At 39.2% G+C, this 19,002-nt stretch overlaps 1 protein-coding gene across 4 annotated transcripts in view; it reads right to left on the bottom strand.

Annotated features, from left to right (window-relative positions):
- The window catches only part of FRY (FRY microtubule binding protein), a 429,644-nt gene that overhangs the window by 144,884 nt on the left and 265,758 nt on the right, over positions 1 to 19,002 (bottom strand). For all 4 annotated transcript variants that reach the window (XM_060288251.1, XM_060288249.1, XM_030882555.3 and 1 more), the window contains 4 exons: positions 14,906 to 15,074; positions 7,799 to 7,891; positions 7,606 to 7,704; positions 5,876 to 5,977 (listed from right to left, as the gene is read on the bottom strand). In XM_060288251.1, the coding sequence (XP_060144234.1) occupies positions 5,876 to 5,977; positions 7,606 to 7,704; positions 7,799 to 7,891; positions 14,906 to 15,074 (463 nt within the window). The remainder of the gene's footprint in view (positions 1 to 5,875; positions 5,978 to 7,605; positions 7,705 to 7,798; positions 7,892 to 14,905; positions 15,075 to 19,002) is intronic.

The raw sequence follows: 19,002 nt of genomic DNA, 5'->3' as shown, positions 1-19,002 counted from the left end.
ACTGTACAAAAGGCAACCCTTAGTACGTAGCTGAAGCTAATGGACATGATATTACTAAACATCTTACACTTTTACAGCATTCTGATATTTCAAAAGTACTTTCATAGACCATGACATCAATTGGGCGATTCTGTCATTGACAGAAGCCAAATCACTGGCTTAAGTCTTCAAGCCAGTAAATGACAGGTGGGATAGGAACTGACTTCTGGTCCAGTAAGGACTGTTTTCTCAGAAACTGGAATGTGTATATTACAGGATGCTTACTTACTACATCAGGCGTTGTTATCAAAATTGTACACATATTAATTCTTTTTAATTCTCAGAATCATAAAGTTGATACTGTTATTGTATCCTTTCACAGATGAGGAAATCAAGGTCCAGAGGGGCTAATAAGTGGCGGAGCCAGCATCTGAACCTAAGCAATCTGGCCCCGGTGTCTTCCAAACATGAATTTTCCCACCTCAGTGGAAATATTATATGCAGGCTGATCAAATATGCTGCTGGTACCTACTAGACTGTACTCTACTTGAAAACAGGACTTTTTCCTCATTGTCTTTGTATGTCAACAGCAGCTAACATAACAAGGTCTTGATAGATAGTTTCAGGATTTTGACACTTTTAACCTATGTCTCAAACCACCGACTTCTGTGTCAAAAGTCTCCACTCCAAGATGGAAAGACTATTCTATTCTTCCACTGGAATACGCTTCTCAATTAATTAATTAACCAACAACTTATCTATACCAGCTCTGAGGTTACAGTGATAAAACTGTTCCAAGAATTTAGTAGGTTTCAGAGTGGATCTTCCCTGGTCTCCTGCATCTCATCTCAGTGCTGGTCACAGACAGACTTCATGTGACATGTCAACCTGCCCAACACCATGCCCACCTTCTTTAAATTGTGCTTTTGATTTAGTTAAAGCAATTCAGTGTTAACAGTAACAAGTAGAGAGCACTGAATTCACTGATAACTTGGCTAGTGACAGGGTCATTGGACAGACCCATGTTTCCCATGACCCATCAGCTGACCACTTGCACCCAGTCACCCAGGCTGCCTATGAATATGCAAATTCCTCAGCTGCACCCAGACATTCTAAACCAGAATCTCCGGAGGTAGGTTTCAACAAGTTGCATTTGTAACAGGCTTCCTTAGAGATCCTTATGCACACAGAGATAAAGATCCATTGATTACAGATCAATAAATAATTTTAGTCTTTTCATCTTGTTATACTCAAAACTCTTCTAGCTTTCTCTTGCATTGCAACTAAAGCAACTGAAGTAAACCTATTTCTTTCTCATATTTCCTTGCACATATCACAGTCAACACCTTCCTTCCTTTTGGCATTTCCTTTTGATACCTGAATTAATTTACTCTGATCATAATTCAATCTTTTTGATGACTGTATTATCCAAATAACATATGTGCTATAGTTTAGGATAACCTCTAAAATTTCTGTACCAAAAATCTACAGAGATTATTTTTCTATTCATTGGCTGAATAAATAAGGCATTCACAGAAAGTAACACACCTGTCATCTGATCACTAATTTTTGGACTCAATTTGTGTGCACTATTAGAATTTATAAACTCCACTTTGAAATGTGCCTTTGACAGATCTGAAACATAGATAAGAGATTTTCTCAAGTTTATAGAAATAAAGTTAATATTAAAGCAGTATAACTATTTCTTGAAAATTAATATTTAAATAGCTAATACGGCATCACTTACATTTGATATTTGCAAAGAGGACAGTAGTTGTTTTAAATGGTACCATACATTTTAATGGATTCAGGCAATGACTGTGGAATCCTTAATATATTACTCAATCCTTCCCCTCATAAAATAAAGATATCATTAATACCCTTACTTTTATGTGAAAAGTTAAGAAAAAGCACTCCTTTAACTTCATAGTGATTATTACACACAAAGATATATTAAGTGCCAAACACAAGTTTCATCAAACAAATTTATGGCAACGAAACTTTGAGACTCTTAGCGGAAAGCAAAAGACCTTCCTTGTCCCCTCCTCTTCCCTGCCCCTTCTGAATCCGTAATTCTCTATCATCATATCCTATTTGATTTTCTTCATAGCAGTTATCACTATCTGAAGTTTTTTTCCTCACCTACTTGTTTACTTGTTTCCTGTCTGTTTCCTCCACTAAATTACAAGGTCTAAGAGACCAGCGTGTTACTATCTCATTCATCACTTATTCCCAGCACCTGGAACAGTGCCTGGTACAGTTCTAGTGAAGAATTGTTGACCAACTGACTAAGCGAATGCATTCAAGTCCCAGTGCAAATAGTGACTGAGACAAAAGAAGAATCCTTTTTAATTCTGTACTTTGGTTTCTAGTCCTATGAAGCTAAGCAGACTAATGTCTAACCTTCAGATGATATACCTTCAATATTGCTATCTGAGCAAAACTTTTAGAAAAACATAACTAATATGAAAGCACAGGGGGAGGCCAATGCAGCCTGTGACATTGTCATGATAATCCATGACATGGTAAAGGCCCTACTGCTGGCCTGGCTCATAACAGATCTCCAATTAATGAGACCTATTGTTGTTATTAATTATACAGTAAATAGATTTCTTAACTTTTGAGGTTTCCTTTTTTGTTTGTTTCTGTGATCAAGACCTCACTGGTATATTATATTCATTATTTCAAGGAAAAGGAAATTTAAAGATTCTCCCAATTATATTATCCGTTTTCGAGGATAAGAAACGTGTACATAGTTATTATGAACACAATAATTACGACATTTTAAAAGAACCATTAATAAATGGGGATTCATGACCAAAAAAAGTACTATTAAGTCAATTTTTCAAAACATATTTCCCCTTTTCAGAATGAGCTATATTATGGCAGATGTGAAGGGAATGTAACATTTTAAAATAGCTCAATATGTTCAGATTCCGACATAAAATACACAGAAGAAAAAAGTATCGGTCACTACTCACCAGGGGTTCCTGAAAGATGTCAAGGTCGTGGTGAGAAGGTGTTGTAAACTTCTCACCACTTTACAAGGGTCTGTCGCTAATACGTGGTTGACCGAGTTAACAAGTGTAAATAAGGACTCCACGTTTGTGTTACCAAAGCAGCCTGCTTCTGACAGACTGACGCTGAGGATAAACCAGGGCACTGCCGTTAGATGAGCACTGAATCTGAGAGCTTGTTTACTTTGAAAGCAGATTTTTCACACTCACACACATTCCTATTCTGCTCTCTGTCATGCTGCCACCTTGATGGCTCTCCCCTGCAGAACATATCAAAGGTGGCTACCAAGTTCAACATGTAAGGTTCAAACACTGGGTTCATCATACTTGAGTACATATAGGGGATGGGGAGACAAGTAGGGGAGGGGATGCAGGGAAAAAGGGATGGTGACCAGAGGAAAGAGCTGGATTGGTGGTCCTTTCTGGAATGATATGTTTGGCTCTAAATCCCACAGAATACTGAAGCCATTCAAGACAAAGTGTACTCCTAAAGCCATGTTAGTTTTTCCTCAGGTATTTCTTCCCTGTCGAGGACACTTGAAGAGGTTTGGAAGGTTTTCTGTATTTTTTTAAATGGTGCCATTTAATCCCTACTGGGTTTAGTTCTAAATACGTGTGATACAATTTTATTCTGATTGTAATTCATCAAGGATCTTTCTGTACCTTTTACCCTTGAGGAGGTGAATTCCAACAATTTATTACCCATAAAGTGAAATATCATTGCCTTTCCGTTGCCTAATAACTACCTCTTTCATGCTTCATGGATTACCAGACCTCCATAAATGGCACAGGTAACTCCCTACTCCCAACTTTTACATCCCTCCTGTCCGCATCACGCATTTTGAAACTTCATTACATATCCCCCAATGAAATGCCAAGTTCCTTGAGAACAGGGACCCTAGATCTAATTTTTATAGAACTAACATCCCTATCTTTCCCATTTCCGGCACCTTCCCTAGCACCTCTACTCCTTCTGATCCTACTGCCTTTCCCTTTGAGAAATCCTGATGCTTGAAATGTTTGCACAGGGAAACACCATGAGCGTGCAGCCCTTCTCTCTAGGGCTGTGTGTAACCCTGTTATTAAGTCTTTCTGGTGGGCTTCGACCAGACCTTCAAACAACATTCTAACTTTAAAGCAATTAAGTGCAAAGTAAGATTATGCTGCTGTATTTCAAAAGCAACTCCAGACACCAAGAATTTTGGTATTTTGGGCCACAACAGTAAACTGTCAGGCAAAACACTAGTTTGGTTCTAACTAAAATTCATCACAAACACATTTAGCATAATATATACAGAAAAATGAACATTCTTAATCATTTCTCCTTTTGTTTCGTTTTGGACAAAATGAGCTTTTCCTCTTTGTGTAAAATGTAGAAGAAAAAATATTTAAATGGAATAGCGGAATAACTTAAAAATGGACCAATATAACAAAAAAATGACATTGGGTTACGTGTTGGAGGCGTTTGACAGATGGATAAATCCCTGCATCAAACATCTGAAGGTGGCCATTATATAATAGCTGATACCCTGAAAAATACTGTGTTTTCCAGAATTCTTAAAAGCTAATTCTATATCCACTGCTATTATATTTCCCTGCCAATTTGAAGAAAATAAACGATTCTAATCTTGGATTTCACAATCAGCTTTTAGAGCCAGTACACAGCTGGTGCTTAAAACAGCCCCAATGCAGACTATTGTGTCATTATACGATAAATGACAAAATAATATAATTAATCTTGACCATTTCACCAAATTAAAGGGTCTTAGAACAAAAAAGACAAGGCAATATGTATAAGCACATACAGCACTTTACAACTAAGTGCATTTCAAAAATTCTAAAGAAGCAAGTGTTAACCTTGTAAAAGGAATTCAACATCTTTGGACACAACTGAGAACAACTGTGAAAAATACGTGCTATTTGCACATATTAGAAACAGTGTTCATTTAGTTGTCTTTTATCAATAGGTCACTAAAACTTAAAATATGTTCACAACATTAGAAGTTATAAAGCCTATTTTAAAGCTAACCATTACAGTTGGTTTAACTGTAGGTTCCTCGGTTTCAGGCACCCTGAATTGGTTCTCATGTCACCCAACATCTGAACAGCTGTTGTTCAGTGAATGCTTAGGACTGACTGGCACGTGGCTTTAACAGAACATCTTCAATCACAAATAACAGGGACAGGAAATAAGTGTTCTCTGCTACTAGGTCAATCCTCCCACAGAATGGAATGTTTTCCCCCCCAAATATTTCCCTAGCCTGGAGGAGGTTAGAGAAAGGCTGGAGGAGGTTTAGGTGAGCTTCTGCCAGTGAAGTGTGGCCTCCCTTTTTTTAATCATTTAGAAAAAGTGTGACCATAGATGCATAGAGAGGGGTATTTAATTCTACCTTTAAAATGATCCTTCTTAGGGACCTCCCTGGCAGTCCAGTGGCTAAGACTCCACATTCCCAATGCAGGGGGCCCAGGTTCACTCCCTGATCAGGGAACTAGATCCCACGTGCTGCAACCAAGACCCAGTACAGCCAAATAAATATTAAAAAAAAAAAAAAAGCTTCTAAAGTGATCCTTCTTAGACGAGAGTGTACAACATTGTAAATTGACTATACTTTCAATAAGAAAATTAAAATTTAAAAAAAATTTTAAAAGAAAAGATTCCCCCCCCCCCAATTTGACCTGATTCCTCTTAACCCCAGTCGCCTTCTAAAACTGACTATATTTAATAAGGAAAACTCTTCTTAATATTTTTTTCATTATTCCAAAACAGTACAGGATCATTTCCCCTGCAGACGTCAGGAGTCACTCTCAGAAACACACAAACCAGGCTCGGACTCATACATATTTTTATAGAAGACTTTTCTGAGCCGACAAATACTAACTTTAAGGTTGGATAAGCAGTTGTTGAGGAAAACGTGCCACCTGTTCAGGAATAGCTGCTTCTGGCTGACGCAGAGCAGACAGGTCACCAGCGGGTACAAGGCCTGAGGAGAGAGAAGATGAGGTCACAGGGTGATGTCTATTTCAACCAACCAGGTGACACACGCTCTCTGGAACCACCACCCACTTTGTAACACACCCAGGCGCAACAAGTGCGGTGCAGACGTGGATACTTTGCAAATGCTTTCTGAGGACGATGGGGATGGAATGCTCTGGAGTTATGTAGAGAGTAGAGAGTGAGTTTCATGGATCATAAGTGAAAATCTGATCCACTGATTTAGTCTTCACTCATAAATTTTAAAAACAAACTGTCGTAGATCACTCTCAAGCCTCAGGAAAAAAAGCAGGAAGGCACACTGATTTTGAAAATGTTACTGGCTTTCTGGCTCATAAACATCTACCAGTTTGTCCCTGTCTTAGAGGTAGGTGTATGTGTTTTCTTTTGCATGCAATCCTCCTGTAATTAAGGAAGATTCCTAAAAGAAATGTTACTGCATTGGTAAACTCCACCCAGACAAATTTAACCGCAGAAGGAATCTGCTTACGAGTGAATAAACAGAGGTGCTACTGTGCTTTTCCTGCCTAACTGGGCAGGTTTCCCCCAGCAACTGGAGAAGACAGAAAAGCTTGTGGGCAGCCACCCAAACAATATACATGCAGAACCCACCACCATTTTGCTGAACCAGATTACGGCGCTCCCCAAAATTAGGGCTAGTGAAGATTAAAACAAAAATATAACTCGCTCATCCATTAACTTGAATTAGCAAAAATCTATTGCCACAATGAGACTCAGTGCTTAACAATTCATACACTTATTTTTTTGCTGTTGTTAACTTAGTTTTAAACTGACTTTGAACTATTACTGCCATTGAGTGCAACTCTAATTCCAGCCAGTAATTTAAAAACAAAAATACAAGCAGTCACCACGACCACAGAATGTAGACAAATGAGCAAATCTGTCACCACTGCCAGCAAAGCAACTATTTGCTCAAATAATGGTGGTAATGTTCATATTTTAAAGATCAGCATAAACAAGGCTAGAAACCAGCTCCCTAAGCAACCCACTTCCTCCATACTATCACAATTACAGCTGGTCTACCACCTGCTGATTCATAAACCAGAGCTTTATTTACCATGGAGGAAAAAAGTTGTGGTAATTTAAAAGACTTTTCTATGCTGCTCTTCAGTACAAAAGCATTCCCCGAAACTGTTTTCTCAGCCTTCAGAGAATCTTTCCAATAGCCAACTATCTGTGTCCCAACTCCCTTTCCTGCCTGGTTCCATTTTGATTCTGAATATCAGGATGGGAATTAGCCAGTGAAGCTTCCTGGGGATTGAGAAAAGAAACTGTTGTTATAAACTTTAGCCTTCAGATTGAAAAAATACTCAGAAATTAAAATAAAAATAAGTTAAACCCATCTTGAAAATAAACAGCGGAATCTTTAGGACTAGAAGGGTCCTTGAGGTGACATGGTCTAATCCCCTTATGTTACCTTGATTCAGTCATGGTCAGTAATAGGTGGAAGGTCCAAAATTTGAAATGCTACCTCTCTTTGAGGAAGCTGTAGGTAATTCTCCCATCTGTGGAACCCTTATGACTCTCAAATAGATTTCAGCCTAGGAATTTTAGTCTCTGCAGTTTTGTCTTTTGAATTTTCTCAGAGTTACTAACCAAGGAATGCTTCTTTCGAGAAGAAAGTTCCAGCGTGGTATCATATAGGCTTTCAACAAAGTTTCTGAGGCAGGGAACATTTACTTCATTTTTAACAGCCTGAAATAGAGATGCATGTTTATATTATATTAATGAAATTGTTGCTTCTCTAATCCAATTTGAAGAAGTTCTTAAAAATGAAAATGTAACTCACAGCAGCAACTGGGACAAGAATTTCAACAAAAAGCCCAGCCAAGGCATGCTTGATATCTTTGTCTTTGACCTCGAGGAAGTAATGTGCACATTCCTAAGAAGTAGAAACAGAGTAAAGGGAGGGAGAAAGATTGAAATGTGCACAGAAAATGCATGTCAGCAAATTTAAGCAAATAGATCTTAATTTAATCACACCCAATAACACAGCATATTCCACAATCTATTAAAAAAATCACTGGATTCAAGCATTTATATTTAAGTTCACAATATCTTCCAATGACATTTTACAAGGCTGGTTTTCTCACTCTCCCCCTAACTTCTATCCCCAAATCACTGAAAATCACTCTGTCCTTTGCTGAAAGGACAAAGCATCTATAACCAGCAAGCAGACATTCATCCACTGACTTACTAGTTGGTTCATTCAGTGACTCATTTGCAAGAAATTTCTATTGACTACCTACTGTGTGGGGGGCCCTGGGGCCTTGATTAACCCACAAGCACAGATCCCCAGAGAAGGTAACCATGGGAAGAGAGGCAGAAGACATTAACCTTATTTTAGGCCCTGACAGCCCTGGGCACAGAGCTCTTTACTTGTTAGGCCCTGACATTTTAGGTGTTTATTATTCAGATAGTTTCATGAGCAAGTCTGGAATGCTTCCCTTCCCCACCTCAGACAAGAAACCTTTGGAATAGTTTCTTAAGCAAGGATGCTTGTGGACTCCTGTCTACAAAAGGGTATTTTTGGCTGCCCAGGGAATAATATATTAGAAGAGCTGGCCTGTCCAGAATTCTGCCAGCCCCTTTCCCCTTCCTGGTCTTTTGGGTAGTAACTTACTGTGGTCTTTTTTACATGTTGTTTTCATGGAAAGGTCCAAGGCTACATGTATTGGTGATGACACTTTAATATCTGTGTCAGCTATTACGTCTTATTTTCAGTCCACATTGGAACTATCACCAACAACAGTTACTCAAGTTCTCAGTATATCAATATCATACTAAGACATCAGTCCGAGATAGGCACTGCCAGAATGGGAAGTCTTTGAGAGTTTCCCAATACAGAATAGAGCTTTATGGTCCCCAGAATTGTGGCCCTTTTCCTACATTATTTTGCATACATATGTAAATACTGTCTCAAATCTTAATGCAAGTACCTAGATACACAAATCATTAGCATGAGAGAGAGATAAAAATAGTTAGCATTTAGTGAGTCCTTACCACGTGCCAAGAATGCTCAGAACCACCTTCCAAAGTTAGTGTCATTATTACCACTCTGCAGACAAGGTAAGCGATGCTGGGAGGGGTTAAGTGTGACTTGTCCAAGGTCACAGAGCTGGTAAGTGCTGAAGCTTGAATTCAAACCCAAGAAATTTGATACAGGGCCTATATTCTTTTTTTTTTTTAACTGCTTTTTTTTTATTTATTTTTTTCCCAGTACGCAGGCCTCTCACTGTTGTGGCCTCTCCCGTTGCGGAGCACAGGCTCCGGACGCGCAGGCTCAGCGGCCATGGCTCACGGGCCCAGCCGCTCCGCGGCATGTGGGATCTTCCCGGACCGGGGCACGAACCTGTGTCCCCTGCATTGGCAGGCGGACTCTCAACAACTGCACCACCAGGGAAGCCCTAAACTGCTTTTTTGAGATACAATTCACATACCATGCAATTCACCCTTATAAAGTATATAACTTGATAGCTTTTAGTATATTCACAATTGTACATCTTTCACCACAATCAAATTTAGAACCTTTTCATTATCCCAGAAAGACACTTTGCACCTGTTAGCAGGCATCCTTAACCTCTGCATCCACGGCGTCCTCCTCCAGCCCTACACGACTACTCTACTTTCTGTCTCTACCGATTTGTCTATTCTGGACATTTGCTATTATGAATAATGCTCCTATGAACATTTGCATTCAAGTTTTTGTGTGGACATATATTTTCATTTCTCTTGGCTATATACCTAGAATTGGAATTACTGGATTATATAGTAATTCTAGATTTCAACGTCTGAGGAACTGCCAAACTGTTTCAGAAGCTGCTGTGCTGTTTTCCATTCCCACCAGCAGCGTATGAGGGTTCCAATTGCTCTGCATCCTCACCAACAGATAACTTGCTGTTGTCTGTCCTTTTGCTCATAGCCATCCTAGTGGGTATGAAGTGGTACAACCTACACTCATAACCCCTGTATCTAAACTCTTTATTAAGATCCTCACTAGATCTAATTCACAGCAGCATTAGAAAAAAAATCCCTTTAGATACTAAAGTTTTATAAAATCTAATAGAGCTGTGCGGACTTCCTCGGCATTCCAGTGGTTAAGACTCTGCGCTTCCAATGCAGGGAGCGCAAGTTGGATGCCTGGTCAGAAAACTAAGATCCCGGACTTCCGGGAAGATGGCGGAAGAGTAAGACGCGGAGATCACCTTCCTCCCCACAGATACACCAGAAATACATCTACGCGTGGAACAACTCCTACGGAGCACCTACTGAACGCTGGCAGAAGACCTCAGACCTCCCAAAAGGCAAGGAACCCCCCACGTACCTGGTTAGGGCAAAAGAAAAAACTAAACAGAGACAAAAGGATAGGGACGGGTCCTGCACCAGCGGGAGAGAGCTGTGAAGGAGGAAAAGTGTCCACACACTAGGAAGCCCCTTCGCGGGTGGAGACTTCGGGAGGCGGAGTGGGGGAGCTTGGGAGCCGCGGAGGAGAGCACAGCAACAGGGGTGCGGAGGGCAAAGCGGACAGATTCCAGCGCAGAGGATCGGGCCGACCGGAACTCACCAGCCGAGAGGCTTGTCTGCTCGCCCGCCGGGGCGGGCGGGACTGGGAGCTGAGGCTCCGGCTTTTGTCGGAGCGCCGGGAGAGGACTGAGGTTGGCGGCGTGAACACAGCCTGCAGGGCGTTAGTGCACCACAGCTAGCCGGGAGGGAGTCCGGGGAAAAGTCTGGACCTGCCGAAGAGGCAAGAGACTTTTACGTCCCTCTTTGTTTCCTGGTGCACGAGGAGAGGGGATTAAGAACGCTGCTTGAGAGAGCTCCAGGGACGGGCACGAGCCGCGGCTAAAAGTGCGGAGCCCAGAGACAGACATGAGACGCTAAGGCCGCTGCTGCCGCCACCAGGAGGCCTGTGTGCGAACACAGGTCACTAGCCACACGCCCTTCCGGGGAGCCTGTGCAGCCCGCCACTGCCAGGGTCCCGGGATCCAGGAACAACTCCCCCGGGAGAACGCACGGCGCGCCTCAGGCTGCAACGTCACCCCGGCCTCTGCCGCTGCAGGCCCGCCCCACACTCCGTGACCCTCCCTACCCCCCGGCCTGAGTGAGCCAGAGCCTCCGAATCAGCGGCTCCTTTAACCCCGTCCTGTCTGAGCAAAGAACAGACGCCCTCCGGCGACCTAAACGCACAGGCGGGGCCAAATCCAAAGCTGAGCCCCTGGGAGCTGTGAGAACAAAGAAGAGAAAGGGAAATCTCTCCCAGCAGCCTCAGAAGCAGCGGATTAAAGCTCCACAATCAACTTGATATACCCTGCATCTGTGGAATACCTGAATAGTCAACGAATCATCCCAAATTAAGGAGCCCTGTGGATGAAAGGCTCTTGGTGCTGCAGCCAGGAGTCAGTGCTGTGCCTCTGAGGTGGGAGAGCCAACTTCAGGACACTGGTCCACAAGAGGCCTCCCAGCTGCACATAATATCAAACAGCAAAAATCTCCGCGAGATCTCCATCTCAACGCCAGCACCCAGCTTCACTCAACGACCAGCAAGCTACAGTGCTGGACATCCTATGCCAAACAACTAGCAAGACAGGAACACAACCCCACCCATTAGCAGAGAGGCTGCCCAAAATCATAATAAGTCTACAGACACCCAAAAACACACCACCAGACGTGGACCTGCCCACCAGAAAGACAAGATCCAGCCTCATCCACCAGAACACAGGCACTAGTACCCTCCACCAGGAAGCCTACACAACCCACTGAACCAACCTTAGCCACTGGGGACAGACACAAAAAACAACAGGAACTACGAACCTTCAGCCTGCAAAAAAGGAGACCACAAACACAGTAAGATAAGCAAAATGAAAAGACAGAAAAACACACAGCAGATGAAGGAGCAAGATAAAAACCCACCAGACGTAACAAATGAAGAGGAAATAGGCAGTCTATCTGAAAAAGAATTCAGAATAATGATAGTAAGGTTGATCCGAAATCTTGGAGATAGAATGGACAATAGAATGGACAAAATGCAAGAATCAGTTAACAAGGACCTAGAAGAACTAAAGATGAAACAAGCAACGATGAACAACACAATAAATGAAATTAAAAGTACTCTAGATGGGATCAATAGCAGAATAACTGAGGCAGAAGAACAGATAAGTGACCTGGAAGATAAAATAGTGGAAATAACTACTGCAGAGCAGAATAAAGAAAAAAGAATGAAAAGAACTGAGGACAGTCTCAGAGACCTCTGGGACAACATTAAACGCACCAACATTCGAATTATAGGGGTTCCAGAAGAAGAAGAGAAAAAGAAAGGGACTGAGAAAATATTTGAAGAGATTATAGTTGAAAACTTCCCTAATATGGGAAAGGAAATAGTTAATCAAGTCCAGGAAGCACAGAGAGTCCCATACAGGATAAATCCAAGGAGAAATACACCAAGACACATATTAATCAAACTGTCAAAAATTAAATACAAAGAAAACATATTAAAAGCAGCAAGGGAAAAACAAGAAATAACACACAAGGGCATCCCCATAAGGTTAACAGCTGATCTTTCAGCAGAAACTCTGCAAGACAGAAGGGACTGGCAGGACATATTGAAAGTGTTGAAGGAGAAAAACCTGCAACCAAGATTACTCTACCCAGCAAGGATCTCATTCAGATTTGATGGAGAAATTAAAACCTTTAGAGACAAGCAAAAGCTGAGAGAGTTCAGCACCACCAAACCAGCTCTACAACAACTGCTAAAGGAACTTCTCTAGGCAAGAAACACAAAAGAAGGAAAAGACCTACAATAACAAACCCAAAACAATTAAGAAAATGGGAATGGGAACACACATATCAATAATTACCTTAAATGTAAATGGACTAAATGCTCCCACCAAAAGACACAGATTGGCTGAATGGATACAAAAACAAGACCCATATATTTGCTGTCTACAAGAGACCCACTTCAGACCTAGAGACACATACAGACTGAAAGTAAGGGGATGGAAAAAGGTATTTCATGCAAATGGAAACCAAAAGAAAGCTGGAGTAGCAATTCTCATATAAGTTATATATATATATATATATATATATATATATATATATATGTAGTTTGCTTGAGTGCAGTGTTTTTTGTTTTCTGTACTGAATTCATTAGCATGGGTCGGTATAAAATTTAGCATAGGTCAATATGTAATTTGTAAACTAATAAGGTCTTAAAAGTGAGGAATTAAGTCTTTTAAATTTAATTATTTATTGTAAAGAGCAGAATAGCATACATAAACAGGTGCCTAAGGAAAACTTGTATTCTAATATGGAACTCTCATGAACACCTTTTTTTTTTTCTTCTAACGGTATGATAGTGGGCCATTTGATTATTTTTATGGCTTTAACTTTACAACAATGAAATATTCGTAAATTTAAAAAAAAAAAAAAAAAGGGCAGAAGACCTAAATAGACATTTCTCTGAAGAAGACATACAGATGGCCAAGAAGCATGTGAAAAGCTGCTCAGTATCACTAATTATTAGAGAAATGCAAATCAAAACTACAATGAGGTATCACCTCACACCAGTTAGAATGGGAAGCATCAGAAAGTCTACAAACAACAAACGCTGGAGAGGGTGTGGAGAAAAGGGAATCCTCTTGCACTGTTGGTGGGAATGTAAATTGAAACAGCCACTATGGAGAACAATATGGAGGTTCCTTAAAAAAATAAAAATAGAATTACCATATGACCCAGCAATCCCACTACTGGACATATACCCAGAGAAAACCATAATTTAAAAAGACACATGCACTCCAATGTTCATTGCAGCACTATTTACAATAGCCAGGTCATGGAGGCAACCTAAATGCCTATTGACAGGTGAATGGATAAAGAAGATATGGTACATATATATACAGTGGAATATTACTCAGTCATAAAAAGGAACGAAATTGGGTCATTTGTAGAGATGTGGATGGATCTAGAGACTCTCATACAGAGTGAAGTAAGTCAGAAAGAGAAAAACAAATATTGTATATTAACGCATGTATATGGAACCTAGAAAAATGGTACAGATGAACTGGTTTGCAGGGCAAGACACAGATGCAGAGAACAAATGTATGGACACCAAGGGAGGAAAGTGGTGGGGAGGGTGGTGGTGGGATGAATTGGGAGATTGGGATTGACATATATACACATCAATATGTATAAAATAGATAACTAATAAGAACCTGCTGTATAGAAAAATAAATAAAATAAAATTCAAAACAACAACAAAAAAAAAAAAAAAAAGAAAACTAAGATCCCACAGGCCTGCCTCGTGGCCAAAAAAACAAAACAAAACAAAACACACACACACACACACACACACACACACACACAGAGAAAAACTAATAGAGCTGTGTATTCTGGGAAATCCTCATTAGCAATAATTCTTTTTTTTAGTACATAATGGTGAACACTGTGTCACAGACACCTAAACCTGTATGGTTTAGTTGATTTTTTAAAAATTGATTCCTTTTTATAGTATGAATAAAAAAGATATCATTACTTAAAGTTCCGATGCCTGGAAATGTTAATATCGCCAACTCAATGCTATCAATCTCAAAAAGTAAAAAACCAGCTATATTTTACTGACAGAACAATATGCAGCCGATGGGTAAAAAAGAGAAAAAAAAAGTCTACAAATAAGATTCTACTGTACACCCTACTCCAAAGGTGATATGAGTTTAAAAATGAACTTAAGTGCCTGAAACTCTATTACTTGGTTACGAAGCCCTTTATGAATTATCGAGGAAAAAGCGTAGGATTCTTTTACGTATGGGCGAGTGAATGGGTTCTCACCGTCCAGGTCAGTCACTCTAAGGAAGGCAGATGCTTCAAGCTGACAGCCCCTGAGTTCTCCTGCCCAAGACAGTACCTGCATAAACTGGAGAGAGGCCTCGAAGTCCTCCACCGGATACATCTTAATTCGAAAGAACTTCATCCCCATTATCAAGCTGATAATGCTTTGAACGACATACGGGCTCTGCTCCTTGTGCCGTAATTCTTTGAGCTCTGCCATAAATTTCTTCTTTACAGCAGGGAATCTAAGAAGAGAACGTGCGTGATTTATCAAATAATGGGTAGGAAAGTAACTGTAAAGTAGGTCCCCAGCATCTAAGAGTGACAGGGCACAGTGACGGGGACCTTCAAATCAGCTGAGGTACGATGGCTGTCATCTTGTAAAGGTTTTGATATTGAGGATATAGTAAAGAGTCCCATCGTCTCCTTTCTTCTCTTATTCTATCAGATGCTCAATGTCTCCTTCAGGCTAGGGAGAAGATCCAAGGTTATTTAGAGCCTCTCAAAATGGTTCAGCCCTTAAACTGACCATGATGAAAAGCTCCATTTCCTCAGGCTTAGCAATTTCCCAGGTACTTACAGACCCCAAGGGCCTGAAGTATCCAACTGTGAGATGAGCAATAACATAGGAGGCCAGGTATTTCTGACCATGACAGCAAATAACGCCAAGTAATATTCCTACATCCATTTCCACAGTTTTCTGTTGTTGCTTCTTTTATAGTTTTAGGTTAATGATTATTGAAAAACATATTTTCAGGTTGAAGGAAAATCTAGTAATGGGAAAATTCAAATCATCTCTAAAAGCTCTCTAATCATGTATGGGATTCTACAAATAAAAAGACACAGTCCCCAAGGAACTTAAGGTATTTATATTGTTTGAAAGTAAAATATTAATAATTAATAACATTAATTCCAACAACAACACTATCATAAAAAGTTTAAAAAGAGAATAGATCCTAAGAGGATGGAAAGTAGCAGGTTGTCAAAGTGCCTAAGGGTAAAGGAACATATACAAACAAGTCATCCAAACTATTTCTGAGATGGCTGGTTTGACTATTGGTTAAAAAAAGGAAAAACAAGGAAAGCATTCTAAGACCCATTGTATTTTGTTTCCTGAAACTATCAGCCTGAGTTTCTGCAAAGGATCAATTAGAAGCAAGGCATGATCACAGAGGGTAATTATGACTATAAAAGTTAAAGGCCAATTAATAAAATCCCAGAAGTTTGGAATCGCAACTTTTGACACCTCAAAGCAGAAATTTTAGGACATATAAGGGAGGTGGTACACATACAGATATGGTGTCACCAAAAGGCAGTGCAAGAGGTGTATGATTGGCAAGTTGGCTGTTGCGGGCTTCGTGAGAGCGGCAATTTTCTCGTTCTCGGCTGGAATGCAGGAGGTTACATGGTGTTCATTTGGTAACAATTTATTAAAGTTGTTTGTATTTTCTAAACAACGTATGGATTTTTCTTTATGTTTGCTGCATACAAAAGAAAAAGATTTTAAGAAGGCAATGGAGCAGAAAATAGGTAGTGAATGCGTTTCCATTTTATGAATGAAGAAACAGATTGGAAGGTCAAACTGAAGAAGGTGAGACTTTGTGATCTTCTGCTGTGAATTCCAGGAATGTCCACTATTTTGTAGCTGCCTTAGACAGTCATGAGCTGTGAAATGTAGTCCCTGTCTATTTAGAACAGTATACAGTTTAACTGGAAAGGTAAGACAATGTAGCATTGACCATGAGCCATGTGAATAATAGTAATAATTTTAATAAGAATAATAACCAGTATTATTATTTATGAGGTATGTTACCATGGGCCTGGGAATTTGCCTGGATCTCTCTGGTCCTTCAGGGAGGTTAAATGCCCCAGGCCAAATCACTTTCTCATATTTCACACTGTCCTTTATGTGAATAATACACCTGAAGAGGCTCCGGGGGGCACTGGACAATGAAGGGGTTCTTTCCAGCTGGACAATCAGAGATTTCAGAGGGGATTTATGTTAGGGTAAAAGGGTGAACAGAGGTTTTAGGTAGAGACGGATGAAGGACAGGAAGCAGAAATGGCATAGCAAAGAGAAGGAAGTGACACTTTCGATCAAGATTATAAAAATTTATAAAATCTATAAAAACTAGATTTTTAAAAATTATATTTTATTTCAAATTATTTCCAAACAGGTAAAAAAAAACCAAAAAAACTATGGCTTTAATTTTGAAATGTGAGACTTTACAAGAAAAAAGTAACTTTACAGGTTAGAGTTATATTGTTTTAAAGATCACATGATACTTAGAAAGTGTGTTTTTCTTTTCTAATCCGTGACTAAAACAAGGAGAGGGAGGAAAAGGCAGGTTATTTGTACACCTCACTATTTCAGTACTCTCACGAGTTAGTGGCTAAAAGTCTATTTATTTCTCATTTAAAAATAAATATAGCTATCTTTTACTTTAAAAAGTCCCACATGACATAAACATGTTATTTTAAAATAAAAATAATCCAAAAATCTATTTGCACTTAAAATCTATTTTCCCTTAAAATAATTTTAGGGAAAAATAAATTTCTTTTCAATGACCATGCCTAGAGTGTTTAGTATTCTTTAGTAAATACAGAAACTAAATGATTACTCAGTCTTCTGCTTTAAAATGTATAGTAGATATTATTTAAGTGAGAGTATAAGAATATATATATTAAAATTATATCACATAAAGAGAGAGCAGTTTTGGAATGAATCTTACAAGCAATCATTACTATTTAAATGAATATGTCAGATTTTAATCCAAAAAACTTACCTTAAAAAATCTGATTTTAACTTAATTGACTTTGAAAAAGTCAAGACCCTGGGTGAATATCACTTAATAGCAAAAAAAAAAAAAAAAAAAATGTTCCCTTAATGACAGGAATTGAGTGCATTATCACTAGTAAGATTAAAAATAGTGATTCTGCTAAAACTTAAAGACCAAACTAAATATTAATATCTAAAGTCAGAATGAAGAAGATATTTTAGTGCATTACCCCTGTGATCTAGATATAAAATCTAAAATTAGAATTGTTACATTACTCAAGTTTATTTTTTAAAAAAGATAACCATCCTATACCAAATAGGCATACATCCTTTTTTTCCCCCACTGAGAACAAAGGAAGCAGTAATTTTCTAAGGCGACAATAAAGTAATGGTCCTGGTGTACTTATGAGAAGAATGTAATGTGATAATCTGTAGCGTGACACCAGTTTAAGACTGTACTGTCTATCAATAAAGGTTAACTCTATACCGACTGGTTAAGAATTTATCAATGGGATTACTATATATTACTGCAATTACTGCAAGAAGCCACTGGTGAAAGCGTTTTCTTGTGACTAAAAAGTACTAGAGCATTATCCAAACTGAGGCATTTGTTATAGCCTCCTATTGCAGAATTGAGACTAATACTGACATGAAAATTTTAAAAAGTCCTTGTTGGCAAGAAAACACTGGCTCAGTGGATCATCAATCAGACCTAATAAGGAAATTCCTGCAACCTTAGAATGGTGCTTTAATTATGACGTTGTCTCTCAATTCATTCTCAACCAACTGAAAATCAGTGTAGCTAAGGCAAGTCATTCTATAGTAACCGATACTGTTATGTACAGTTCACAAAACTAAGAAAAACACAAGAAGTCATTTCTGGCATATTAAACTTTCCAAATGATTGTATAAAAGAGTTAGGCTGGGGTAATTACAAAGGAATATGATGAGATTTCCAGGGTTTGACAAAGCAGCCAAAATACATATTAACAACTCATTTTTCTGATCTTTTCTAGGAATGAGGTAGAGACACATGAGTTAATTTGCCAGATAACTGCAGCTTATTCCCTCAAAAAGCCAATACTTTTATTATTTAATTGCAATGGAAATCTCTCCAAAACGCATTACACTTCTTTAAGTTTTTTAAGTGTTTCATGAACTACAATTATTACGATGGGCTATAATAAACGTACAATATATATTGTCATGCAAAATGGTCCAGGTAACTCTAATGTTTGGTTCTTATGTATGCTTTGGCCAGTTTCTCTTTCGTCTCTGTTGCTGTCAGTTTTCAAGCCTGATATTTCTCAGGGCGTCAGTGTATCTAAGTCTCTTCCATCTAGTACTGATGTTTTATGTGTTAGAAGAAACCAGGTAGTCAAGATGAATAGACA

The sequence above is a fragment of the Globicephala melas genome, chromosome 18 (genome assembly GCF_963455315.2).
Source record: "Globicephala melas chromosome 18, mGloMel1.2, whole genome shotgun sequence".
Lineage (NCBI taxonomy): Eukaryota > Metazoa > Chordata > Mammalia > Artiodactyla > Delphinidae > Globicephala > Globicephala melas.
This window is presented reverse-complemented; position numbering and strand designations above follow the sequence as displayed.